Source organism: Festucalex cinctus, chromosome 5 (genome assembly GCF_051991245.1).
Source record: "Festucalex cinctus isolate MCC-2025b chromosome 5, RoL_Fcin_1.0, whole genome shotgun sequence".
NCBI lineage: Eukaryota > Metazoa > Chordata > Actinopteri > Syngnathiformes > Syngnathidae > Festucalex > Festucalex cinctus.
In genome coordinates this window covers 15,243,868-15,259,052 of record NC_135415.1, presented here as the reverse complement: position 1 = coordinate 15,259,052, position 15,185 = coordinate 15,243,868, and the positions used below count along the sequence as shown (strand labels likewise).

At 39.7% G+C, this 15,185-nt stretch overlaps 3 protein-coding genes across 3 annotated transcripts in view; 2 read left to right on the top strand and 1 right to left on the bottom strand.

Annotated features, from left to right (window-relative positions):
* kntc1 (kinetochore associated 1) overlaps positions 1-4,756 on the top strand; it is a 28,771-nt gene extending 24,015 nt beyond the window's left edge. Inside the window, 9 exon segments of the mRNA XM_077522578.1 lie at positions 730-786; positions 871-925; positions 1,089-1,152; positions 1,249-1,378; positions 1,658-1,747; positions 2,736-2,855; positions 2,857-2,891; positions 4,109-4,168; positions 4,274-4,756. Of these exon segments, the coding sequence (XP_077378704.1) occupies positions 730-786; positions 871-925; positions 1,089-1,152; positions 1,249-1,378; positions 1,658-1,747; positions 2,736-2,855; positions 2,857-2,891; positions 4,109-4,168; positions 4,274-4,355 (693 nt within the window). The 3' untranslated portion in view covers positions 4,356-4,756.
* An 898-nt stretch (positions 4,757-5,654) lies between these two features.
* On the bottom strand, positions 5,655-7,051 carry LOC144019486 (hydroxycarboxylic acid receptor 2-like). Its single transcript, XM_077522580.1, has one exon. It carries the CDS (start codon positions 7,047-7,049, stop codon positions 6,075-6,077), a length of 975 nt encoding a protein of 324 aa, XP_077378706.1. The 5' UTR covers positions 7,050-7,051; the 3' UTR covers positions 5,655-6,074.
* A 5,663-nt stretch (positions 7,052-12,714) lies between these two features.
* The window catches only part of hip1rb (huntingtin interacting protein 1 related b), a 29,549-nt gene continuing 27,078 nt past the window's right edge, over positions 12,715-15,185 (top strand). Inside the window, exon 1 of the mRNA XM_077520588.1 lies at positions 12,715-13,089. Coding sequence (XP_077376714.1) covers positions 13,006-13,089 — 84 coding nt within the window. The 5' untranslated portion in view covers positions 12,715-13,005. The remainder of the gene's footprint in view (positions 13,090-15,185) is intronic.

Here is a 15,185-nt window from a genome sequence, read left to right as displayed (position 1 = left end):
TTAAGGTCTTACTTGTATCTTTTCCGGCCCAGTCTAGTACTTTTGAGTCAGATATTAGTCTAACGTTCTGCTCTCAGATCTTATTACTAGTCTGACCTTTTTTTTTCTTCAGATTTTGCATTGTGCCTTCACTTCTTATTACAAGGCTAATCTGTGTTTCAGACCCAACCAACTATTTTATGGTCCCGTTATTTTGCCTGTCTGTCATCTGACTCAGTTTTACTACATTTGTGTCAAATTTTTAGTCTCACTTGTCTCTTCACACCTAACTCCCTCCTTTACGATCTGATTATAGGCTCATTTGTTTCTTCAGACAATAACTTGTGTAATCTTCCTCCTTTACTTTTTAGCACATCTTGTCTCGTCAGACCCAATCTGCTACTTTAGGTTAGCTTCTTACTTCTTTTTTTTTTTTTTTTTTTTTTTTACACTGTCTTTCTCACCTCACTATTTCTTGAGACATGAACTTCTGCTCTTGGATCTAGTTAGTCTTGCATCTCTTCAGAACCAACCACTTTTTGCTCATATTAGTCCCCTTGTACCTCTTCTTTTTTTTTTTTTTTTTTTTTTTTTTTTTTTTAACTGGCTGGAAAATTAGTGTCCTATTATTTAGAGGAAATACTCAACACACAACACAAAAAAAATAATTTGATCAGCATCACACAATGTTCATATGCCCTGCTAAAATGAATGTACAGGAAAATAAAACCTATTCTCCTCTATTACCAGATTAATGATCTCCAGAAGGTGCTGGAAACAGTGGTTGCCGTGCCAGCTCTTTGGGAGGTAGTGTTTCCAAAATAAATAAATAAATAAAAATCATAGATGAAATCTGACAGACTTCAGGGGTTTCCTCTCTTTTATTTCCAGATTTCTAGTTTCTCCAGGGCCTGGAAAAGTATGCTACTAGCACCTTTTATGTCAGGTAATAGCTTGTAATTTGCTTCATGTCATATAATCCAAAATGCCATAGACGGGTTGATGTAGAGGAGTAGAGATGTTACTGTAATTATGCATTTTCTAAAAACGTCTATTGTTATAAAGCCAGTGTATAATAGTAATGTACATAAATCCTGTTTTGGTTTCAGCTTCTTTGCCATTGAGTGTGGATCAACAGGCAACACTCTACAGGAACTTTGTTCTCCTTCTAAAGTACACTTACTTTTTGCCTTTATTTATTTATGTACTGCATATATACCATGTGGAGGTCAATTTGGACTGATTGATTTCTTTTGCATTGATCGCAAGGTGTCCGCTGTTGTTAAATATGGAGTTGATTGGAATCGCCAAAGGCTTCGCACAATTCAATCTACTGGCATTTGCCCTGGGAACGCTCCTGCTCATCCCTTGTGCCAGCAAGAAAAATCAGCAGGTTCAGGTGAGCATGCCAAGTACGAGTAAGGGTATTGCGATCAAGGCGTTATGCCGCCGATTCCAATATTGATCATCCATGAGCAAGATCTGCCGATACACATTCCGTCAACAACGATCCTATTTCTCTTGTGGCCCGACCTAAAGCTATTATTATTATCAGAATCAGATTAGCTTTATTGTTATTGTATCACAAAGTTCTCATCAGACCGGACATTTCTAAAATTACTGTTAAATATGGTCAATCAATTCCTATTGTTGAAATTGCTGCTTGGTGTGTGTGCAGGGCTTTCTTTCCATGCATGACCCACTCACTGTACTTGAGCAGGAAGAGGAGCTCATGAACACGGGAGAATTTGCCGGTATTCCCTCACAGGTGAGTTTGTCGCCTCATTATTTTTTTATTGAATTGTATTTGTATTCCTTAAGGGAAGTTACCATTGCTGAGCAACAAGTGGCGGGTGTCGTTTTTGATGAACACTGACGGCTTGTGCAAATTCATCTCCTGAGTAAAGTTGTGAAAGAGGAAACTAAAAGCTGTGAACCGGCTTGATGGCGAGAAGATTCTCAGGCGGTGAAGACGTGCGATAAGAGCATTATTGTTATTTAGCTTATAATATTCAGAACATATCATAAGGACCCAGTTTTTCAGTGAATAGTGATCCTCACCCCTCAAAAAAAAATTCTTATTGCCTATATTGATAGTCTAAAATGAAAATACCAAAACAGTTTAATGTGCTGTAATTTAAAACTCAAATTACAATGTTACTTTTCAAAATAAATGACTTAAAGATGATTTGATTTGGGGAAAAATGCACTTCAGACGCGATATGAAGAACTTTAAAGTTTACTGGGTTCCTTGACCAAGCTCGTAACTCACTTTACTGTAGGCTACGTTAAATACATTTTTTCCATTGAAATTAGATGACATTTCATTAACTCCTTTAAATCCCCCGTCCCCCCCAAAAAAGAAAACAACAACAAATTTTAAACATCCAACCTCATTCATACTGTTTACACATTTTGCTATTATTGTATGTACTGTAAGGTTTGTGTGTTGAACGTATGCCTTTAAGGGACGTGGCTTGGTGAGTGACATCATCATCAGCGTTTGTGAGCATCTAGAAGTGAGTTGTGGCCAACAGAAGGTCCTTGCGAGAGCATTAGAGTATCTTTAATTGCTTCCTTGACACATTCTTACTTAGTCAAGGATTTTGTGGGTGTTTTTAGAAAGAGCACACAAATGTGCATAGGTGAGTTTTTCGGCGACTAAAGGGGAATAGATTTCAAAGGAAAACACGAATAGGAGAATTTGTGGATAGCGAAACACAAATACTGTATCTCGTCGTCTTCTGACCTTTCAGATCAGGGAGACCGTTTTGACGTACATGGTGCAACACGGTCAACACGCCAAGCTAGTCGAGACCAAACACTTCACGCACCTGAAGAAGTTCATAATGACCAACGGCCAGCCGGACAAAGTTGAAGGACCTGATCAATTACCTGACCAACTCCAACCGGTAAGCTTCTTTAGGCCTCATAATGTTGTTTGTCACATTGCCTTGACAACAGTTGTCGTGTACATTGCTCAACAAGAAATTTCCTCTTTTGTGATTGAGTAATCGCCATATGGTTAACCGCCTGCTTAAGCCAGTGTGAGAAACCACAACAGACACTTTGAATGGTGCTTTAAACATAACATTAATGCAGAAACATTTCACAGCAATCAAGTTACCTCTTCAGAACCGAAAGCAGACGTTAGTAGTCTTTTAAGGGCAGACCTATTTTAGGCTTGGTTTTTGTCTCACATTTTTCTCCTCTAATTTATGTTCTCCTCACGGGTCTCTTCACACCTGAGCTTTTTGCTTACGCTTCTTCAACTGTGACATACTAACTAGGGATGTAACAATATCCAAACATCACGATACTATATCAAAATGTGAAGGTCACAAAGCGATAATTATCACGATATTGTGGGGAGGTTGGCGAGACAAAAAAGGTCAAAATATTGTAAAAATAAACAAATAAATAAATAAAAATAAAAAATGCGCTCATACAAAAAATACACAATATTGTGCTTTGTACATTACAGCAATGAAAAATATAAGTCTTATTATTATCTATAATAAAATATATAAATTATATATATTGAGGCACTTACTTACTAATGCTAGCACACATTGAGTTCCTCCACATATTTACTCTGTTCACAAGCATGTTACGTTCTTCCCCTTCATCAGACCATAAGTGTGGATTTTAAACATAGAAGGGCCAAAACATGCCTTGTGAAAATTAACCCGCACAACAACAAAAAACTAGCCACCAGCGGGTGCTAGACCTACACAAATGGACATAAGCCTGACTTTTTTTTTTTTTTTTTTAACAGATGTGCTGCTTTTAATATCGCGAAATGACGACAACGATATATTGTGGCAGTTTTAATATCGCGATATCACGATATTGCTGTTATTCGTTACATCCCTAATACTAACCCGGTGTTGTTTCTATTCAACCCTGAACTACTGCTTTTTACAACTACAGAATTCTTATTACCTACTGCTTTTTAGTCTAATTATTGGTATCTCATATATCTATGCTTTCTACTGTACATTGTGTCTGATCATTAGAGTCACCTGTGTCTCTTCAGACCAAATATGAAGAACATTTTTCATACTACAGAATAAAAAGTGCTATCTTGTTGAAAGTTAAACTGTAAGTGATTTGATGTGCTCCACAGTCGGGATGACGCTTACTGGCTGGCGCAAGAGTACACGAAACGACAATCGGAGGCTTCAAGGTAACATAATTCCGATGTAATTAAAACCATAATTGCCATTCATTAACTTTCGCACGCCCAGCCATTTTGGTGCATACTCAATTTGCAATGTTTTTCCCTTTCTAGGAGCGTCTTACCTTGCAGAATATGTTTTGTAAAGTTATTCTTTGTTTCCTGTTCAAATGAATGTTCCCACTGTGAAGTTTAGATTTAATGATAAGGATGATATTGAAATTGCAACAATATGTTACAACATAAGCTTAGGATATTATTTTATAATATCACCAAACACCCACAATATCAATGATACAATGATAATCATATTGTGAGTTTCGTATCATATGGTGACATTTGGACATCGTTCTGTAGGGTTTTGTACAGTGATATTCTTGATCTGAGAGAAAGGTGAGGATCATTTTGTGTATAGACGATGATTCAATTCAATATCTCAGAACATCCAAACGCCAATGCTGAGATTTGAATGCAAAACCTCAGAACTGTGGGGCAGATGTGCCAACCACAGCACCAACCGGCTGCCCCATTAAAAAGTCAATTTGACATCATAGAATCTGTAAAACGGTAGCGCTCAATAAAATTATTAAAATCTGACTCTGGTTTCAGTATAAATGTAAAGGAAATTGAGCATCAACCAAATTGCGGAGGTGTTTGTGGTTTTTGTTTGGGTGGGGTTACATTTGTTATTAAAATGGTGGTTATAAGCGAGCTTTATTCGGAGAATTTAAAATTTTATTTTCACAGAAATGCACCATTTTTTTGAAGGTGTGACCCACACTTAAAGAGGAAGTGTGCAGCTGCCACCTCTCGGGTCAATGAAGTGTGATGAAACAACCCAGATGGGGGAAACAATGTGCTCTTTATTGAGTTTCCGTGCAAGAAGTTGTTTGTAGAAGCAGTGAAAGTGCAGGGACAAGTGAGGAGACCAGGGCACAAAGGGCCTACATTTGCCTTTTTAAAATGACCCTGTAGGCCAGGTCTTTTGCAGATGAGGTTATAAAAAATTCTTAAAAAAAACATCATTTATAATTATTAGACCAATACCTTGATGAAATAATGAGATAAATAGTTTTGTATTAACTTGATACAAAATGAATAAATGGATTGAAATTTTAACCAATTTTGGGTAGGACGATGGCAAAATTAATGTAACAATAATAATGTAACTATAATTCTTATTAGTTTTTAATTCATTAACCAATTGTTTATTGAAATAAATTTACAAATTGGTCATGTGTTTTATTACATAAATCAATGAATTAGACGAATTGCTAAAAAAAAGGTAACTATTAACACAACAAATATTACTATTACAATGATTGATTTATGATAAATTAAATATTTAAGACAATACCTGAAATAAATAATGAATCTATTTGTACAATTATTTCATTTTCTTTTTTTCTTTTTTTTTTTTATTTCCTTACAATAAATCAACAAATTACATGAGAAATGGTCAAAAATGAATAGATAAATTGTACTGACTATAATTAGTACTTGTTACTTATTACTACGTTATTTAATTATTGTTAGTAATTATAATAATAATATAAATAATTACATTGTAAAGCGCTTTGGGCACTATATGGTGTGGATAAAGTGCTATATAATTTACCATTAATTTACCATTTATAGTTATTAATTACTTAAATAAATGTATAATTTGTAGAATTGTTCAAGCTCTTGCGTGTTTACAATAATTTAAATAACAAAGACCCTGTATGGAAAGTAAATATGTAATTTGGCATACCACAGAGGAGAATTGCTAACAGCCGTGCCAAATTTAAATGATAATAAAAAAAATAAATAAATAAAAAAAGCATACTTTGGTCCTCCTGTCAATGTAAATGCGCAGTGAGCCGGATTGAAGATTTCGGGAAATGATATGCAACATATTTGAGGAACTGCACCGCTAAATCTGACTGCACGATTGCGAGCCGGTCTCCCTGGTCCTCTTCTCCGTGCTTTCGGTGGTCTCCCCCAGGGGCAGGTTCAGGGACTTCCTGCAGATGTTCTTGAAAGTTGGACTGGAGAAGTAGTAGACCACCGGGTCCAGGGCGCTATTCAGATAGGTCAGGCTGACGGTCATGTAGAAAGCCACCGTGAGGTCATCCATGGCCTCGCACACCTCCGACTCGGGCAGGGTTTTGATGGCCTCCTGGGTTTTGATCCAGATGAGCAGCTGCGTGATGTTGCTGGGCAGGAAACAGACGGCGAAGAGCACCACCACCACGGTGATGAACCACAACGCTTTCTTGATCTTGCCGTGCTGGCTTATCTGGCGCCCCCGTAGTTGGGCCACGATGCGCGCCGTGCAGAAGAGAATCACCAGCAGCGGCACCCAGCAGGAGAACAGGAAGTTGAACTTGTGCCACAGCCGGTTGCCCTTGGCCGAGGTCTCCACCAGAAAGCTCTCGCAGTAGTCGTAGCGGAAGTTCTGCAGGCTGAGGGCGTTGGCCGTCAGGCAGAGGGTGGCCAGCCAAAGGGCAGCGGCGCCGCACATGGCCTTGGCGGGGCTCAGCGCGTTGACGCGGCTGTGCGGGTGCACCACGCGGACGTAGCGGTCCACGGCGATAGCCATGAGGAAGAGCGTGCTGCCGGTGCGGTTGAGCGCCAGCATGAACTGCGACACGTTGCACAGCGTCCGGCCGAAGCGCCACTTGACGCCCGAGCTGTAGTAGCTGGCGCGGAAGGGCAGGATCATGTTGAGCAGGAAGTCGGCCACGGCCAGGTTGAAGAGCAGCACCGTGCTGCTCTTCCAGGGGCGCAGGTGGAAGCAGAAGATCCACAGGGCCAGCCCGTTGCTCAGCGCGCCCAGGACGAACTCCACCGACAGGAGGGTGGGAAGCGTGCGGACCAGGAGCGTGGTGGTGAAGTTGCAGTGCATGTCGAACTGGAGGGGAAATGAAAAGCACTGACAAGCGTTGTTCTTTAAATGAATGTTTGAACCCCTTTTTTTTTTTTTTTTAAGTCACTTTGGTGTCAACCTGCACAGGAAGCCCACCGTTCCTTCTGCTTTTTTGGTGTCATGCTATGACTAAGCTCACGCTGTGTTGTGTGAAAACTCAATGAGAGATTGGAAGGAACGTGCAATTGAGGTCATGTATCAGCAAAAATATGACACAGTTTTAAGTAAGGGAGTGCTCAAAAAACTGATACGCAGGTGTCAGAATTGATATTGCTCATTAGTTTTAAATAGGCAGTTAAGCAAGGCTGCTTGCGCAGGAAAAGCAGCCTCTGAAGTTTTACTCCTGCACAAGGAGTAGAGATGTAATGATAAGTGCAATAACGTGATATTAAAACTGCCACAATGTCGTCGTCGTCATGTTCACAATATTTAAACGCAGCACATCTGTTAAAAAAAAAAGTCTGGTTGATTTCCATTTGTGCAGTTCTAGGACCCTCTCATGGCTATTTTTTTTTTTTTAGTGAAATTTAGTTTTCATTAGGGATGTTTTGGCCCTTCTAGGTTTAAAATCCATTCTTACGGTCAGATGAAAGGTAACGTAATATGCCTCTGAACCGAGTCAATAAGTGTAGGAACTCAATGTGTGCGTGCAAGTAAGACAAGTAACAAGTAAGCACCTCAATAGAATTATTAGAGATTGTAGGTGTTTTATATGCATTGCTGTTATGTACAAAATAACAATATTCTGCTTTTTTTTTTTAATATAAGCAATTTTTTTTTTTACAATATTGTGACTTTTTTTTAAGTTTCGCCAAACTCCCCACAATATCGTGATAATCACCAAAGCATGAGCTTCATAATGTGATATCGTATCGTGATTTTTGGATATTGTGACCTCCCTACTTGGTAGTAGCCTACCATCCATCCATCCATCCATCCATTTTCTTGACCGCTTATTCCTCACAAGGGTCGCGGGGGGTGCTGGCGCCTATCTCAGCTGGCTCTGGGCAGTAGGCGGGGGACACCCTGGACTGGTTGCCAACCAATCGCAGGGCACACAGAGACGAACAACCATCCACACTCACACGCACACCTCGGGACAATTCGGAGCGCCCAATTAACCTGCCATGCATGTCTTTGGAATGTGGGAGGAGACCGGAGTACCCGGAGAAGACCCACGCGGGCACGGGGAGAACATGCAAACTCCACCCAGGAAGGTCCGAGCCTGGACTCGAACCGGAGACCTCAGAACTGGGAAGCGGACGTGCTAACCACTACTACCGTGCCACCTGGTAGTAGCCTAATTATTTAAAAAGAAAAAGTGTACGTGTGACGTCTGTTTGAAAAATAGCCCATCAATAATTGGATACTGTGCTTTTTGCTAAGAAAAATTAAAACGGAGGACAAATGTCAACAGTTATTTACTTATAAACTTAACATGGTACATGTTTCTAAATGTACCAATGTTCTGTATTTTGTTTAAAAACAAAATAGAATGTGTTCCATGAAAAAAAAATGCTATTTCCACAAATATTTCAAATAAGCACATTTTAAAGCTGTAAGTTTAATACTTTGATATATTTACTCATATCGGCCTATGCCTATTTATAAAGTTTCCCGGTGTGTCTGTGAAAGCTGCTCCTCCAGGCATGCTGCTTGGTGCTTGGCTGCTTGGAGGAGCTGCTAACAAAAACATTTTTTGCCATCCAGCATAATAAACATATCATTTAGATATACATATGACTGTTATAATAATTAAAAATGCAAGTATATAAATGTAAAGTATTGTGATATGTATCGATCGCCTTGAAGATCATGTTGGGATACGTATGTATCGCGATACGTATCGTATTGTATTGTGACGCCTGTATCGTTATACGTATCATATCGTGAGATTGTTGGCAATACCCAGCCCTAGTTTTAAGACGCTTGAAAAAAATGGACAATTCCGAACATCCGGGCATTTCTGATATTTCCGCAATGCAATGCTTCATTTCCACGGCGTATTGTATTGCTTTTATCTGTGAGCATACAAACCAGGGATGTTGTAGTCAAAATTATTTCATCACATTTTCAAATCAAAATAATCTAGAGCTGTCAAAATTAATCGACAAGTAATCGATTATCAAATTAATCGACAGCTGTTTTAATGAATAGCACTAAAATAATCCTCACTAATCAAATTACAACAATCCAAAGTCCGATGCTTTTCAATGAGCGTAGAGCCTCCTTTCACTGAGAAAAATGCTGCATTCAAGGAAGGCGGGAAATCAGAATTATCCTACTCGGATTGTGTCAGCCCCGACCTCAAAGCGTTTGAGGCAAATGTAAATACACGACAGGTGTTCACGTGACACAACACGATTTGAAATGACTGCATTAACCAGAGCAAAACACAATTTATCGTTGTTCACATTCACCCCAAACACTTTGAGGGCGGAATAGGACACTCAGAGTTGGATAAATCCAACTTCCAACTGCCATTTTGACGTAGGCTAGGAATTGCCAATAGAAGACTGAAAATGTCACTAAATCATTAGTGAACCACCTTCAAAGACAATCGACTACATCGTACTTTATTCATCACATGTTGAATACAGTGAAACGTAGTGTACTTAAAACTATACAGAGGCCCATATGTCAAATAAATTATTAACCAGTGTCAAATAAGCTGAGCGAATGGAAGGAAAGTGAAATTGATGTGAACAGCATCTGTGTGTACCTCACTTCCTTTTGTGTGGACCATTTTAGTTGTGTTCATGGAATTGAAATGGAAGTGAGGATTTTTTTCCCCCCAGATTTTGTGACTTCAGCTCTTTAAATATAGCAATAATTAATTACAGTGGTCATGCATCCTAAACAGACTCAAAAAGTCCTTGAATCCAAAATGTAAAGGCCTTAACACAGAAGTAGGATTTTATAATTGTAAATTGTCACAAATCTCAATTTATATATATATATATATATATATATATATATATGTATGTATGTATGTATGTATGTATGTATATAATTTGCCAATGACACTTGTGGTGACATCACGCTATCAAATAAAGATTTCTTAGAACTTTAGAATTTTTAGCTGAGACCACAAAGGCTGTTGATCAACACTTAAATGACCAGAGAAGCTTGCCAAGAAAAACACCAAAGAATGTGTTTTCAGGTACATTGGACTATTGACATATCCAACAAAACCATATCATTAACGTCACAAGGTGATTAGTATTTCTCTTCTTCCTGTTCCCTCTCCATGTTTATCAAAAGGAGAGTAGTTTTACTTTCTTTCGCAACACTGAAAAGTTCCAGCAAGAGATAAAACTTGGTGACAGTCTGTTGTGTCTTCCTGTTCTCTTTACCTTATGAATGGAACTTTTTTTTTTTTTCTTCTTTTTTTTTAAAATAGTAACTACCTGCTATTTGCGGTGACTCGGACCTGACTCCTGCCGCAAAGCGTAAGTTGGTGGCAAAGCACTACTTTTGTCTTAATGAAAACTCCTGAACGCACGTCCACATAGAGTAGTTCCTTGGAACCAAGATGGTGTCAAAGTGATACAGTGGTACCTGAAGATTAGAGTGACCTAACTTATGAGTTTTTCAAGATACAAGTAGTCATTAGGATGATTTAGTTGCTTTGACTTGTGAGCAAAAATTTGAGATATGAGCATTGAATAGCGGCTCACTTCACAACAAGCATCAGCTGGGCACAGAGTGAACAGTTCTCCCCCCCCCCCCCCCCCATCCATCCATCCATCCATCCATCCATCCATCCATCCATCCATCCATCCATCTTCTTCCGCTTATCCGGGGTCGGGTCGCGGGGGCAGCAGCTTCAGGAGGGAAACCCAGACTTCCCTCTCCCCAGCCACTTCAACCAGCTCCTCTGGTGGGATCCCAAGGCGTTCCCAGGCCAGCCGAGAGACATAGTCTCTCCAGCGTGTCCTGGGTCGTCCCCGGGGCCTCCCACCGGTGGGACATGCCCGGAACACCTCCCCAGGGAGGCGTCCAGGAGGCATCCGAAACAGATGCCCGAGCCACCTCAGCTGGCTCCTCTCAACGCGGAGGAGCAGCGGCTCGACTCTGAGTCCCTCCCGGATGACCGAGCTTCTCACCCTATCTCTAAGGGAGAGCCCGGACACCCTGCGGAGGAAACTCATTTCGGCCGCTTATATCCGGGATCTTGTTCTTTCGGACACGACCCACAGCTCGCGACCATAGGTGAGGGTCGGAACGTAGATCGACCGGTAAATCGAGAGCTTTGCCTTTTGGCTCAGCTCTTTCTTCACCACGACGGACCGATACAGAGTCCGCATCACTGCAGACGCTGCACCGATCCGCCTGTCGATCTCCTGCTCCATCCTACCCTCATTCGTGAACAAGACCCCAAGATAGCTCCTAGGATCATTGGGACGCGCAAACCCCTCCACCACGTTAAGGTACCGGCCCCCCCCCCCCAAAAAAAAGGCTTCAAAACTAAACCAAACAGGATAAACCTTGTGTATTTAAAACAGCCAGACAGGTAGCTAGCTTAGTGCTAACATTCATTATAGGGAAACACCATAGACAGGCTAACGAATAGCATCAGTAGGAGTTATAAGTTCAGAGTTATAGTGACATTTCTTATGTTTTTTTTTTTTTTTTTTTTTTTTAGGGGGCGGGTGGGGGTAACTGGATTTCAATTAGGAAACGTGGTATTTGGGCATGGAATGGATTAAACTGTATCTCAAGGCATTGTAAGCTGCCACAAGAGGACAGCATTACTCTGCAGACACATTCCTGGGACACTTTCCATTATGTTCTGCCCAAAAAACAAAACAAAACTTTATTTTCTACTGTGCCAAGCCTTTATCCCCCAATTAACTAATTATGCATATGCATTTTCGAAACATTTGGCAACGCATTAAAAACAACTTTACTGCCCAAGGGCCAATTGCAAGCGGTCTAAAAATAACCTGTCCTCTTCCGAGGTGTCATAATTTCACACCGGTATGTCACTCATTGCAGCCGTTATTTTGCTGGGAAAAATGTGACAAAGCCAGTTGGTTGTTGAGCGTGAGTGTGCACGTGTGTGCGCGCGTGTATGCATGCACTTCCTCCTTGACCCGCGTACAGCCACCAGGAAGAAAACTTCATGCCATGCGGGCTGCTCCACCCCACCGCTGAGTAACGTGAAATTCAAGTCTGACGTGTTCACTCATCTGCACACAAGGTTGACGTGACACTTCATTAGGTACACTTGTGCACTTTAATGTCAGTATATCAGTTATTATTATGCAAAGGTCGTCCCTGTTAATTCTGCCTAGCAACAAGCACGACAACCTGAGAACTGTAAACTTTACTTTTGTTGTATGCAAAGTGTTCATAATTAGTCGCAAATATTTTAAACAAAATCAAAGTAGCGAAATCGCTGTCGTTTCTGGTTTTCCCTATTACATATATTACAAACTCAGAATATGCCCTACGTGTGACGTCATCACCAGTTAAGTGGCAAAACATTCGTGTAGGATTAGTTTTATATATATATATATATATATATATATATATATATATATATATATATATATATATATATATATATATATATGTATATATATATATATATATATATATGTGTGTGTGTAAATATTAAATCAAAATATAATAGAGAAATGGCAAGCAGGGGATGGCACGTGGGAGGCAAATGACGTCATGATGGATTCGTCCACCTTTTGGAGGGGGAGGATCATCCGTATTGGGAACAAGGCAGACCGGCTGCGTTTCCTACTTTTGGCCGCCTTTCATCACCGCAGAGGCGAACTGGGAATGTTTTGGCCTCGCTAAACACGACGACGTCGACGACGACGACAAAGAAAAGCGAGGCGAGCCAGTGTGCACCCTTTTTGTTTTAAAAACATTTTATGGGGATTCGGGACGCTTGAGTCCGCATCGGAAGTGGAGGATGAACACCATCTCGACGCGGGTCAAGACCAGACGGACTGAGGCCAGCCTCGGTGCCGAAAGGGAACATTTCGACAAGCAGCAGGTAAGGACGACGTGTTTTTTTGTTTGTTGGCCTCAAAGTGTTTGTACGTGCTCCCAGTGGCCCACAATAATTGTATATGAGGAGCGCACCTATGTTTTAATTAACTCAAACGGTCCTTTTAATTGACCTAAAATGAAGAGTTTCTCTGCGTTACATTTGAATATTGATAGGCTCACCTGTGCTTTCATCAACCCAAAATCGAGGCCTCAAATTTAAACGGAAAAGTTCTAAAAGAATCACTAAATTAAATGTAGCTACATAATCAATTGTACTTTTAAGCCAAAATGGAGGACTCAACTACATCTTAAATGAACCAAAATTGGAGGAGATAAACGCCTTTGTCTTAATGAATATAAAATATAAGTCTAAGGACAAAATGGAGGATACAAACATTTTAATTGCGCTAGACAGAAAGGCTAACCTGTTTTCATTAAACTTAAGTTAGCGATTTGTGTGTGTGTGTGTGTGTGTGTGTGTGTGTGTGTGTGTGTGTGTGTGTGTGTGTGTGTGTGTGTGTGTGTGTGTGTGATTAGTTCCTTCCTAAACCAAAATAGAAGAAACTGTGTTTTTAATCGGCCCAAAATGGAGGGCTTACTTGTATTTTTAATGACCCAAAATGGACAATTCTAAACTAAAGTTGTCCAAGAAAGTCCAATAATAGAGCTGCAAGTCATACGTCACCTTGCGTTGGAATGATTCTGGTTGCAAGCATGCAGACAATAATAACATGTCTATATCTGCTGTATGGTGTGGTAAATGAGTCAATGGTTTATTATTAAAAGTCAAATAAATAGGGCATTTAAAAGGGAAACACACATTTTGACACTATCATGGCGCTGATCTAGTTGGGCCTGTTTGGCCAGCTCTCCTCTTCCTCCTCCCTCCATTACATTTGTCACTAGGGGTGTGAATTGCCTAGTACCTGACGATTCGATTCGTATCACGATTCACAGGTCACGATTCGATTCGATACCGATTAATCCCGATACGAATGGTCACGATTCGATACCGATTAATCCCGATACGAATTTATAAGTCGATTGTTGCGATTTTTTTCCATTCAAATTTAGAAAATACTATCAGTAAATTTGTACATGTACACTGTAAGATTTATATGAAAATGTATTATTTATTTATCTGAAATTTCAGTCTTATAGAGGTTGTAATCTGTTTCATGTTTAAACAGCATTAAAATAAAAATATTAAGGCTTAATGTTCCGTTCATATAACATTCTTCCATGCTTAAGGTGTGAATCCTAAAAAAAAAAAAAAAAAAAAAAAAAAAAAAAAATTCGATTTTGCCTATTATTGAATCGATTCGAGAATCGCGCGATGTAGTATCGCGATATATCGCCGAATCGATTTTTTTTAACACCCCTATTTGTCACAGTTTCTAGATGTGGTACAGCAAGCAACTCCATTGTGTTCCACATGTACTCGTGAGTTTGTTGTTGACTGAAGGAATGACTTTTATGTTTTTACTTCCACCAAGACACGGTTGTTGAGAATTGAGATAGGGGATCACACAAAAATGGAGGAAGAGAGAAGAATAGGCCAACGTAATGACAAAATGTTTTCCAAATTAGAATTATTGATTTGGTACTTCAAAAAAGATCATTCAAGCTGCTTATTGCCACTCCCACTCAAAGTTTACTGTCAAATTAACCATAATACAAAGTAAACTAGACTAAGTGCAATTTCTGGAGAAATTGCGTGGGGAATGCTGAAAGTGAATGATAATAGCTGAATGCTAAGATTTGAATACATGTGAAATGCTAATGAAGTAAATTGATAGATATATTATGAAATTATGACCTCCTGGTGACTGGGCAATGCACTTTACCAACTGTGCCACCGAGCAGTATCATCAGACACCTGGCAATGATGATAAGTTATATGTATGGAAATGGGTGTGGAAAGTGTACTTAGAAAAAGTTCAATCTCTGTCCCATTGAATATGAATGGGGAAAAGTTTATTTTAAAGTTTTAAGTTAAGTTTTATTTTAAGTAATGTGGAGTCAGACGATATATATATCCCGGGAGGCGTGAATTTTCAAAGCTAGTTCAAATTTGAACAATGTAAATTGGAAGTATTA

Coding starts and splice junctions, on each gene's coding strand:
- LOC144019486 (XM_077522580.1), bottom strand. CDS start 7,049: ATGCACTGCAACTTCACCACCACGCTCCTGGTCCGCACGCTTCCCACC.